Raw genomic sequence first — 12713 nt, 5'->3', positions numbered from 1 at the left:
CCTGTAATCCCAACACTTTGGGAGGCTGAAGCAGGCAGTTCACTTGAGGTCAGGAGTTTGAGACCAGCCTGGCCAACATGGTGAAACCCCATCTGTATTAAAAATACAAAAATTAGCCAGGAGTGCCTGGAGGGTGCCTGTAGTCCCAGCTACTTGGGAGGCTGAGGTGGGAGAATTGCCTGATCATGGGAGGTGGAGGTTGCAATGAGCCAAGATCACGCCAGTGTACCCCAGCCTGGGTGACGGAGCCAGACTCTGTCTCAAAAAACAAACAAACAACAACAACAACAAAAAAGACAGCTTTCCACATTGAGAACTAGATAGTTTAAGATGATCATTTAATGAGACACTATTTCCTCTCCATGGGTGTCTCCTCTACACTTAATTCTTTAGTTCCAGCGCATTAAGAAATCAGCAGTCTGAACTCTTCTTCCTTCTCGCTTAACAGACCATAAATTCCTCAAATTTCAAAACTTACTTGCCTTGAGTTCAGTCTCATCCAACTACCAACAGAAGAAATTTAAGAGCCTTAGGAGAAAAGGAAAGACTGGTATTTCCAAACAAACTCCCTCCTTTCCCTAGCTCTTGAGGTCCATGAAATTTCTTTCACTCATATTCACCTCCTCAGATACATGAGTCAGTTTTTAGACTCCCACAAATAATTCTTTTCTGCATTAAAAGCTTCAGTTGTTACAGCTTCAAAAAACTGCAAGTCATTCTTACTTACATCCGGAAGTCTGTATAGCTTCATTGTTCTCTGTAAAGTCATATTTCTACTCAAATGAGAAAATTTCACTTCTACCAATTTTCTGGGGTTTAGTGATCGATGCCAGTATCTGAAATACAATAAAGGTTTTAAAATCTAATCGATTTCTAACTCTACAAGTTTCACTCTTTGTCTCAGCTTGGCTGTTACAGAAGCACTTACTGAATATTTATGTTGTACTAAACAGAAGCCCTCATCCTATGTAATCATTTTATCAGTCAATTATTATTTTTTTTTGAGATGGAGCCTCCCTCTGACTCCCAGGCTGGAGTGCAGTGGCTCAGTCTCAGCTCACTGCAACTTCTGTCTCCTGGGTTCAAGTGATTCTCCTGCTTCACCCTCCTGAATAGCTCCAACTATAGGCACCTGCCACCATGCTTGGCTAATTTTTGTATTTTTAGAAGAGAAACGGTTTCACCATATTGGCCTCGCTGGTCTCAAACTCCTGACCTTGTGATCCGCCTGCCTCAGCCTCCCAAAGTGCTGGGATTACAGGCATGAATCACTGCGCCCGGCCTTTATCAGTTAATTTTTAATCTCTAAACTACATCTTGAACACCTAGTTATGTTCCTCTGGAGTTTATGACCTTTCATCTTTTTCACTAAAGAGGAATCTTAAAATTGCAAAAGAAAAATTAATCAGCTGGGCGTGATGGCTCCCAGCACTTTGGGAGGCTGAGGTGGGCAGATCACTTGAGGCCAGGAGTTCGAGACCAGCCTGGTCAACATAGTGAAACCCCTTCTCTACCAAAAATACAAAAATTAACTGAGCGTGGTGGTGCATGCCTGTAGTCCCAGCTACTTAGGAGGCTGAGGCAGGAGAATTAATTGAACCCAGGAGGTGAAGTTTGCAGTGAGCCGAGATCAAGCCATTGCACTACAACCTGGGCAACAGAGCAAGACTGTCTCAAAATATATATATTAATCATACCCAGGTTTGCAAGTGTTTAAAGATCATCACTGATTCTAAAAAAGGCAAACTAGAAAGTTTAAAAACATGAAAACAAACCCCCTAAATTAGTAGCCTTCACTTTTACAGACTACAAACCAAAGAAAACAACTTTTTGAGAAACGAGCTTAAATTGCTTAAGTGATTCCAGGTTGGGCTCTGGGATAAATGATCTGTATGAAAATATACCTGCAAAGTCTAGTATTCCATTTACTTAACGAATGTAATAATTTAATAGGATATAGTAATTTTATCTTATTTGAGTCAATAAAAACAGTGGTTGGGAGATGGGGAGATAAACTCTGAGATTTTACGAACAGGTTAGTCTTGTGGCAATCTGATCATTTTCTCACTGAAATAACCTTTGAAAGCTTGAGTAGTGCAGATAAAGTTGTAAAAACAGAGCTTAAGTTTTCTTTGAACAAACAAATACATCTGAGGCTTTTCAATGGATGCTTCTCAGACTTTCAGGACACTTTGGTGGTGCTGCAAAGGATGGCAGAAAACTGAGCCTTGGGGTGAAAAGAAAATGGTACAGCATTGGAATTTTCAGGTTATAACGTCCTACGTTTCCCATGCAGAGACAGCACTCATCTTTCACATGGAATAGACTTAGAAATACAGACTCAGCATCATTAGCAGGAAAACGTCAAAAACTTCTTTTTTTTTTTTGGCTGGGCACGGTGGCCCACACCTGTAATCCTAGCACTTTGGGAGGCTAAGGCAGGTGGATCACCTGAGGTCAGGAGTTTGAGACCAGCCTGGCCAACATGGCGGAAACCCTGTCTCTACTAAAAATACAATAATTGGCTGGGTAAGATAGTGGGTGCTTGTAATCCCAGCTACTTGGGAGGCTGAGGCAGGATAATCACCGGAACCCAGGAGGCAGAGGTTTCGGTTAGCCAAGATCATGCCACTGCATTCCAGCCTGGGCTACGGAGCGAGATTCCATCTCAAAAAAAAAAAAAAAGAAAAAAAAAATTTTTTTAAATCATGAAGTAGCAAATGATATACCAGAAATATATCAGAAAGAATGCTGAACTTGGTGATTCTAGGTTCTAGTGTCTATCTCTACTCTAACAGAACCGTGGTGAGGCTCAACACGTTTGATAAGGGGAGGACCTGAGGTAGGGATGTAGTACAGGTACCTGCACGTGGCCACTGGCTTAGGAAGAACCACTCCCGCGGTGTACACCGCCTGGAAGATCCCTTCCAGGTTCACTCTTCTGGTGATCTCTCGGATTAGCACTGGGGCTACCCGTTTCGATCTCAATTTCTTATGAACACAAAGAAAGTTGATTTCTACCATCTTCTTCACACTAAGAAATAAAGATGTTGAAGATTAAGAGTCAAAACAAGATTAAAAATGAAGAGTCAACACATTTTTAAAAATCAGATGATACCCAGGAAATATCTAAAAATAAGAATACGAGCTGGGCACAGAGGCTCTCGCCTGTAATCTCAGCACTTTGGGAGGCCCTGGTAGGTGGATTGCCCAGGAGTTTGAGACCAGACTGGGCAAAACTGAGACTCTCGTCTCTACAAAAAAAATAGAAACATTAGCCAGGCATGATGGCACATGCCTGTGGTCCCAGCTACTTGGAAGGCTGAGGTGGAAGGATCGCTTGAGCCCAGGAAGTCGAGGCTGCAGTGATCCATGATCACATCACTGCACTGCAGCCTGGGCAACAGCGTGAGGTCCTATTTCAAAAAGGAAAAAAAAGAACATGAAAGCCATTCTTTTTTTTTTTTTTTTTTTTTTTGAGATGGCGTTTCGCTCTGTTGCCCAGGCTGGAGTGCAATGGTGCGATCTCAGCTCACTGCATCTTCCACTGCACAGGTTCAAATGATTCTCCTGCCTCAGCCTCCTGAGTAGCTGGGATTACAGGCACCTGCCCCCATGCTCAGCTAATTTTTGTATTTTTAGTAGACGCAGAGTTTCACCATGTTGGCCAGGCTGGTCTTGAACTCCTGACCTCATGATCCACCTGCCTCAGCCTCCCAAAGTGCTGGGGTTACAGTTGTGAGCCACTGTGCCTGGTCTGAAAGCCATTCTTTAACACAGTATTTAAGAAGAGTATTCTATCACTTAGACATTTCACAAATTCACACGGAAACACTATTCCCCATATCTCCCCGCAGAAATGACTGCAACGCACGGAGGCTCCAACCCTCTTGTTCTAAATACATTTTAGGACTTTGGTCCATTATAAGTTTTCACGTTAGAAATTAGATCAGCTGTGCCTCTGCTGCTGCTGCTGCTGCTTCCTCCTCCTCCTCCTCCTCCTCCTCCTTCTTCTTCCTCTCTCTGTCTCTCTCTCTCTAGCTTTTCCTTTTTTAAGATGATATCTCACTATGTTGACCAGGCTGGTCTCAAAGCAATCCTTCCATCTCAGCCTCCCAAAGTGCTGGGATTACAAGCATGAACTACTATGCCCAAGCCCTCTTTCACGTTCTAAAGCCGTTTTTCCTGTAATGTGTATAATTACGGTAATCACTGGGTCATCCCAGTGCAGAATCTCATAAGATGTGGCTCTGGAGTGTGATACAAGCCGCCGGGATCCCTGAGAGGGGCCTTGACCAGACCAGAGCTGGTGCTGCTCTGAGCTACAATCAGCCTCCTAGATGTTCAAAGCCTGTTCCCGGCTCTGCTTCCAGTTACACATTTCATCACAAAATATTCCTTGAGACCAAATGCTTTTTGAAGTAAATAAGCTAACCTAATATACTGAAAAGTAAAGAGACCAATTACGTATGATGTCTTTGTCTTTCATAGCTGGATCTTTGACTTTCTGGGCTGGAGACCCAGAGTAAAAGTGCAATGTATTCTATGGAGAGAAACCTTTCTCTCTCCTAAAATATTTTTAAGTAATTTTTTTTTAGTTTTTGAGATGGAGTCTTGCTCTGTCACCCAGGCTGGAGTGCAGTGGTATAATCTCATCTCACTGCAATCTCTGCCTCACAGGTTCAAGTGATTCTCATGCCTCAGCCTCCCAAGTAGCTGGGATTACAGGCACACACCACTGTTCCTGGCTAATTTTTTTATTTTGAGTAGAGATGGGGTTTTGGCATATTGGCCAGGCTGGTCTTGAACTCCTGACCTCAAGTGATCTGCCAACCTCGGCCCCTCCAAAGTGCTGGGATTATAGACATGAGCCACCGAGCCCAGCAAAGGCTTTGTTTATTCTGGTACATACATGTGTGTGCGTGTGTGAGACTGAGAGGCAGAGAAAGAAAAAAAGAAAAAGAAACCATTGTCCTTTATTTTTGTTCACAGTCCAGTATTTTTTTTCTTTACTACTTAATAAACCGTGGGTAACCCCCCTTATAGGCACCGAGGAATGAGAGCTAAGCAGAACCCTGGCACAGTTAGGGCTTGAAGAATATCTCACATTATAGTGTTACTACTCAGCTATTTCCTTTTATATAATCCTTTACATAATCATATATTAGTTTATAGAAATAGGGCTTGAAGAATCCCTTTATATAATCCTCTATATATAATCATAGAATAGTTGATAGTATGAGTGCCTAAAGAATATTTCCCTGCATATATACCTATAATTATATCTTAGTTCATAATCGGAGGAATGCCTAGAGTGGACACAGTACAGAGCATGAATTAAGGAATAAGCAGCTTATAATCGGAGGAATGCCTAGAGCAGACACAGTGCAGAGCATGATTTAAGGGACAAACAGTTATACCAGGACAAGAATCCATGGCCCAGGCGGCAGCGTTCAGTATCGTAAAGATACCCGCTGTATGGCAGGCTTGGGGCGAGAGCCACTCCTCCTGATAAAGGAGTTGTAGGACCTTGCTCCAGTTCTTGTGGAAGGCTGCCCTCAGACTGACAATTCACCTTGGTGACTGTGAACTTTATCAGCTCTTGCTACTGTGCTGCTTGAAAAGCATCTTCCCATTGAACCCGTTGGAAGCTGCCAGAAGGTGGCGGTAACCTTGACAGCTCTGTCACTGCTATGTGACTTAAAGCATCCTCCTGTAAATCTTCTTAGAAGTAGTTTCCCATAGATAGAAGTACTGCACCCTGCACCCTCTTCACTGCGCACGGCCCACCTTCAAGCCTCGGTGACCTAATGGGGGTGGACCCCTTACTGCACACGGCCCTTGCCTTCATGGGAACGGGCCCCTTGCTGCGCACTGTCCACCTCCTGGCCTAGGTGACCTAATGGGGGTGGACCCCATGTTTTATTGCTCACGACTCTATCACTATCCTTAAAGATGATTTCACTCACTGCCCTGCCCCTAACTATACACAATAAACACTCATGCTTCTGGACACTCGGGGCCTCGCCTGACTTCACTCATAGGTGGCGTGGCCCCCCGAGCGCAGCTGCATTTTCTTTGTACTTCTGTGTCCTGTCTCTTTATTTCTCGGATCCTGCGCCTCAGCACAGCATAAGACTCACTCCACAACCCTGTGGGGCCCTCAGCCCTATAATAAACTTTATTTTTTAAAGCAGTTTTAGGTTTACAGCAAAACCAATCAGAGAGTTTCCATAAAGCCTCTGTCTCCACACATACACAACCTCCCTGACCACCAACAGCTTACTTCAGTAATTTTTTTTTTTTTTTGAGACAGAGTTTCATTCTTGTTGTCCAGGCTGGAGGGCAATGATGCCATCTCAGCTCACTGCAACCTCCACCTCCTGGGTTCAAGTGATTCTTCTGCTTCAGCCTCCTGAGTAGCTGGGATTACAGTTACCTACCACCATGCCCAGTTGATTTTTGTATTTTTAGTAGAGACGGGGTTTCACCATGTTGGCCAGGCTGGTCTTAAACTCCTGACCTCAGGTGATCTACCTGCCTCGGCCTCCCAAAGTGCTGGGATTACAGGCATGAGCCACTGCACCTGGCCTGCATTCAGTAATTTTTAAAGGCCTATTCTAAGTGCAATTCTTGGAAAAGAAACACATAAGAACGGTATGGACAAGCTTAAACACATACCTGTCATAAATCCGAATGTTTGCTGGGATGGCGCTTATGAACCCGACCAGTTTTTTATTTGAAGACACTCTGACCCCACAGTGCCACTGCAGGAGCCAGCCTGGTGGACGCAGAGCCCTGAGGTCACAGTAGACAAGAAAACAGGCACCAGTTACTGTCCAAGAATACAGGAACAGACGCAGGAGTCCCCAGTTCAACAGCACCTATCCACGACATCTGTGACCAATGAAACTTACCACAATAGGAACTCGGGTGAATAGTCAAATCGGAACATATTGTCATCATCTTCTACGTAATTCTCATTTAACAACGTGTATAACTCCTTGAGCTATAAGATAAAACAAGTGTCCTATCCATGGTGCTCAGAATCAACTCAGAAGCAACCTGTGTGAAGGCAGGAGTTGAATTTAAGAGGTTTTTACTCACTCACCACTTCGGCATTACTCAAGTCTAAAGTGTCCCACATAAAACCCTGTGGCAAAGAATACGGTTCTTGGCGAACGTTGTCTTTGTCTGGTTCAATTGCACCATGAGATGTTATGACTTCATCTGAACAGGGAGAGAAAGAGAAAAAAGAAAGGCAAGAAGAGAGAATATTTAATGACAAAGTATTCTAACCATCCAAAGTGGTCAGTGACATAAGCAAAATCAGACTGAGGGCGCTTGGGTTTCACATAATCTTTTTTTTTTGAGACAGTCTCGCTTTGTTGCCCAGTCTGGAGTGCAGTGGCACAATCTCGGCTCACTGCAACCTCCACCTCCCGGGTTCAAGCAATTCTCCTGCCTCATGTTTCTGAGTAGCTGGGATTACAGGCACATGCCACCATGCTCAGCTAATTTTTGTATTTTTAGTAGGATGGGGTTTCACCATGTTGACCAGGCTGGTCATGAACTCCTGACCTCAAGTGATCAACCCACCTCAGCCTCCCAAAGTACTGGAATTACAGGTGTGAGCCATCACGCCTGACCTGGGTTTCATATGATCTTTAAAAAGATGCTATTACATTAAGAGCCTTTGAACTGAAACAAGAAAGCTAGGCAGTGGTGTGAAATAATTGCTGTTTCATCAATTATTTTTCTTTTCTTTTTTCTTTTGAGATGGTGTCTCTCTCTGTCGGCTAGGCTGGAGTGCAGTGGTGCAATCCTGGTTCACTGAAGCCTCCAACTCCTGGGCTGAAGTGATCCTCTTGCCTCAGCCTCCTGAGTGGGTGGGACTAGAGGTGTACACCACAGTGCCTGGCTAATTGTTTAATTTTTTTGTAGAGATGGAGTCTCACTATGTTGCCCAAGCTGATCTCAAATTCCTGGGTTCAAGTGATCCTCCCACCTCAGCCTCCCAAAGTGCTGGGATTATAGGCGAGAACCACCATGCCTGGCCTATTTTGCCAATTAAATAAAAGGAGAAGCCAGGCGCAGTGACTCATATCCCAGCACTTCAGGAGGCTGAGGCAGGCAGATCACCTGAGGTCCGTAGTTTGAAACCAGCCTGGCTACATGGTGAAACCCCATTTCTACTAAAAATACAAAAAATTAACCAGGCATGGGAGCGGGCACCTGTAATTCCAGGTATTCCAGAGGCTGAGGCAGGAGAATCACTTGAACCCAGGAGGTGGAGGTTGCAGTGAGCCGAGATCGCGCCATTGCACTCCAGCTTGGGCAAAAAGAGTGAAACTCCATCTCAAAATAAATAAATAAATAAATAAACAAACAAAATAAAAAGAGAAATCCTTTGTCATACAATTTCAAAGATGATATTACAAGACAAAACCTTCTCTGAGTCTCAAGGCCTACAATGCAGCCTTATCCACACACCGTCATAAGCAACGTACGTTTCACACGACAACCTTGGGAGGTTTGTTCTTTTTACTGCATTTCCACAAACTGGGAGAGGCAAGGGCAGCAGTGACCTCTGCCCCCTCCAGGCAAAACCTGAAAATAATTTCAAGGCTGGTTACTTCTCCCCATCCGAACTGCTAGCAGCACAGTCCAGGCCATCACAATTCCTAGTGATTTCCACCAAGATGTCTTTTCCAAGTCATTCTCTGCAGAGCTTCCCAACACGGCAGGACTGAAACCCAGGCTCTTCCCCACGGCTGCTGCCTGCCTCTCCACATCCTCCCTGCCCCCTGTTCCTAGTGATCTGGCCATGCTGCCTGGGGCTGGCCTCAGCTCAGGGCCTTTCTGGCGCCTTCCCTCGGGTTGAGGCCCTCTGGTCCCCAAGGGACTGGCCCCTTGGAATTCCCAACAGAAGCTACGTGTCACGTGTCAGTTTCTCGCAGCATCTGTTCCTGACTAAAGCCTTTCTCTACCTCAGTATGTCACCCCTCCACCCCTGCCTGGCCACCTTTTGTCCTTCATTCCCACCACTATTTCCAGCTGTGTGCACTGGACAGTGTGGGGCATTTAATAACAATCAACAGACACCTGCTGAATGAGGGACCCTCGGGGCCCAGTCCTTCCATCACTAAACCTTACATACATTTTTAATACTCTAAGCCGGGCACAGTGGCTCACGCCTGTAATCCCAGCACTTTGGGAGGCCGAGGCAGGCAAATCCTGAGGTCGGGAGTTTGAGACCAGCCTGACCAACATGGAGAAACCCTGTCTCTACTAAAAATAGAAAATTAGCTGGGAACTGTGGTACATGCTTGTAATCTCAGCTACTCAAGAGGCTGAGGCAGGAGAATCGCTTGAACCCAGGAGGCAGAGGTTGCAGAGAGCCAAGATCACACTAGTGCACTCCAGCTGGACAGCAAGAGCAAAACTCCATCTCAAAGAAAAGAATACTCTAATGGGCTGGGTGTGGTGGCTCATGCCTGTAATCCCAGCACTTTGGGAGACCAAGGCAGGTAGATCACCTGAGCCCAGGAGTTCAAGACCAGCCCAAGCAACATAGCGAAACAGCATCTCTATAAAAATATACAAAAGTTAGCCAGGTGTGGTGGCATGCACCTGTGGTCCCAGTGACATGGGAGGTTGACGTGGGAGGAGCGCCTGAGCCCAGGAGGTGGAGGAGGCTGCAGTGAGCTATGATCATGCCACAGTACTCCAGCCTGGGTAATAAAGTGAGACCCTATCTAAAAAAAAATAATAATAATAATAGTAATGTTTCAAGTGTGGGGAAATTGGCTGTTTTCATTGGGATAGAAATTGAACTAAAATAATTGTTATCGAAAGCTCATGTCACTACCTAACACTTACATTTTAAGAAGAAAAATATTACTTTTGCATAGATTTTGAATCTGTGGTATGAAACAAATGACATATGTGACGTTAACTCTCTGCGTTTGTTTTTCTTTTTTTTTTTTTTTCAGGTGTGACTCCAGACAGGATCCAAAGAGGAGATTTCCAGTCTCTTCTCCGGGTTTTATGGAGACTTACTGTACCCTTCTGTGTTAGCCTCTTAAAGCACTGGGTCAACCTCAAAAGGGCACAGGAAAGGGCGTGTGTTTGTCTGTTGTTCATCCAGCTTTGTTTCTGGGAATAAAAAAGGAAGGCAGAAAAGCGTACCTAGTTTAGGTACCGGCTGTGTGTCCCAAAACTGGTATCTGTGCTTTGCAGCCTCGTCAATGTTCCTGGCTGGGCCCTGGCATGCGGATAGCAGCTCCATTGCTCTCTGGATATCCTGCAACTTCTGCATTGGGACACTGGGATTCTACGACAGCAAAGACAGACACACAGAACGTGAGAGAGCGGCCGCTGATCTTAAACTCGGGCAGATGCACGTGGATCTGCCTCAGAGACTACAGTCCCTAAACGCTAACGATCCTCCGCCAAGCCCGGTCAAGGCCATGGGCTCGCGTGTTACACATGAAAATAGAAGAAAACTTCTGTTAAGGGTAACAGTTGTAGAGTTTCAGTGGGGCTCTGGCAGTTTGGGGAATCTAAATTGAAGCATGCTTTGCTTCAGTTTCCCATCCATCTACAAATGGTCCCCAGTATTACTCCTCTGGGGGAGACGTGCAACGCATGCATTACTGTCATCCAGCAGCCAGGCAGCCATGAGACTTGGGGGCACAGTCAGGGTAAATGCTCTGCAGAAGCAATGAGGGGATGAGGGAAATAATTTCTAGAATGGAAATACAGAAGAGAAGAGAGAGGAGGGGAGGGGAGGGGAACAGGGGAATGGAGGGGAGGGGAGGGGAAGGGAACAGGGAGGGGAGGGGAAGGGAACAGGGAGGGGAGGGGAAGGGAAATGGGGAGGTGAAGGGAAAAGGGGAGGGAAGGGGTAAAGAGGAGGGGAGGGGTAAAGGGGAGGGGAGGGGAAGGGGGAGATTGCAGTGAGCTGAGATGGCACCATTGCACTCCAGCCTGGGCAACAAGAGTGAGACTCTGTATCAAAAAAAAAAAAAGAAAGAAAAAGAAAGATGGAAGGAAGGCAGGCAGGCAGGCAGAGGAGAGAGAGAAAGGGTTGGGGAGGGAGGGAGAGGTGGGTAGGGAGGGAGAGGGAGGGAGGAAGAAGGAAAGAAGGAAGGGAGGAGGGATGGAGGGAAGAGGGAGGGAGGAAGGGACGGAGGGAGGGAGATCTGAACTCAGTGCTGAACTGGAATGAAAATGATCAAGAAAGGAAATCTCTAACCATGCCCCTTCCTCCTGCCCACACCCTGCCCTTCTCCTGACCCTCCTGATCCTCTAGAGACAATCTCTCCCACCAGAAGGATGAGCAATTTCCTCTGTACTTCAGATCCTGGGCAACCATAGCCTGTCGTTCCCAACCCAAGTGTTGGAAACGGCCTACTTTTTAGGTAAAACAGCACCTTTAAATTCTAAAGTTCCTTTCTGAAAGCCAATACTCCGGCAGCCTCTTGAAGATCCCCCAGTTCTTTTTTTTTTAAACTCCTCAAATAATGTAATAATATATGGAACATGAGACTACTTGAAATGAGAGGGCAGTGCAGAGGACTGAATATGGAAATCGATGACTTTTTTCAATATGTCAAATTACTGAGACATTGTAGAACGTTGATACCATGCAAAGAATATTCTTCGCTGTGATTCAGAAAGTGGTTAGAAGTTTCAGAATCCTTTGGTTTTGCTGTATGTCAACACAGGGTGGACACCGTGGAAAGGTACAATCAACCCTTAGAAGTTTATAAACAGCAACTCTGGACTTCTGCTCACTTGGAATCTGAAATCTGTGGTCTGGAGCAAATAATTTTACCCTGGGAAGCTGACTCGTCTTACACAGCACAGAACAGGGTTTGTTTCATACAAACACCATCCAGAACCCTAGGGAAACAAAGTTCTGAAGTCTAACTGGAGGCAGGTGAAAGTCTTCTTGTCTCTGCTTGGAAGTCTAACAGCACAATCCGAAATGGCCACAGTTTTTGTAAGCTGTTTATCTTACATTTGATTAACACCGAAATCATAAAGGTCCTACCTTAATGACACATACAAATTTCACAAAATACCTTTCCTGTTCTCCTTATTACGTCTTTGGATGACTTCTTTTCCTTGGGTGTCTTTTAAGTCTCCAACATTAAAAGGAGCACATTTCTAGCAAAATGAAATTCACGTGTATCTGAACTCCAACAACACAATCTATTAGAAGACCTTACAATTGAAATAGGAATTGAGATCACTGCATAGTTCAACTAATAATGCTTAACTGTGCATTAGTTTAGCTTAAATTGGCAAAGTTGAGGCCAATCTTACAACAATATATCTACAATGACTATAATGAACGTCATGGTAATTTTTCTTGCTTGATTTTTTTCCCTTGATTTCTTTCCTGATTTCTGAGTTAAATCTTCTAACACTAATATATCAAACAAACTATTCTGCAACAGGCATGACTCAGCACCTTTGTTCCATGTGACACAATGGCCAAAATGATCAACTCCATGAGGAAGACTTCAGAGCGGCTTACCTTCTCTCTGCCTAATGAGCTCATCAGGTTGGCCAGCACTCTCTACATGAAACGTCCGTTTGTGAACTATTGATATCCCAATGCTCACTATTTAAATGCTTTCTTTCTTCTTTTCCTTTTCTTTTTTTTCTTTTTGAGACAGAATCTTGCTCTGTCGCCTAGG

At 44.9% G+C, this 12713-nt stretch overlaps 1 protein-coding gene and 1 non-coding gene across 2 annotated transcripts in view; both read right to left on the bottom strand.

Moving 5' to 3' along the window:
• The window catches only part of NMT2 (N-myristoyltransferase 2), a 61921-nt gene that overhangs the window by 19006 nt on the left and 30202 nt on the right, over window positions 1–12713 (bottom strand). Inside the window, exons 3-8 of the mRNA XM_021675682.2 lie at window positions 10192–10336; window positions 7112–7230; window positions 6918–7009; window positions 6682–6798; window positions 2864–3034; window positions 728–836 (exon numbers count right to left, since the gene is read on the bottom strand). Of these exons, the coding sequence (XP_021531357.1) occupies window positions 728–836; window positions 2864–3034; window positions 6682–6798; window positions 6918–7009; window positions 7112–7230; window positions 10192–10336 (753 nt within the window). The remainder of the gene's footprint in view (window positions 1–727; window positions 837–2863; window positions 3035–6681; window positions 6799–6917; window positions 7010–7111; window positions 7231–10191; window positions 10337–12713) is intronic.
• On the bottom strand, window positions 9994–10115 carry LOC135271436 (small nucleolar RNA SNORA26). Its single transcript, XR_010339577.1, has one exon. It is a non-coding gene; the product is annotated as a small nucleolar RNA SNORA26 (small nucleolar RNA).

The sequence above is a fragment of the Aotus nancymaae genome, unplaced genomic scaffold (assembly GCF_030222135.1).
Source record: "Aotus nancymaae isolate 86718 unplaced genomic scaffold, 86718_ANA_hifiasm-v0.15.2.pri h1tg000077l, whole genome shotgun sequence".
NCBI lineage: Eukaryota > Metazoa > Chordata > Mammalia > Primates > Aotidae > Aotus > Aotus nancymaae.
Note: the sequence above shows the minus strand (reverse complement) of the source record. Positions and strands in the feature narration are given on the sequence as shown.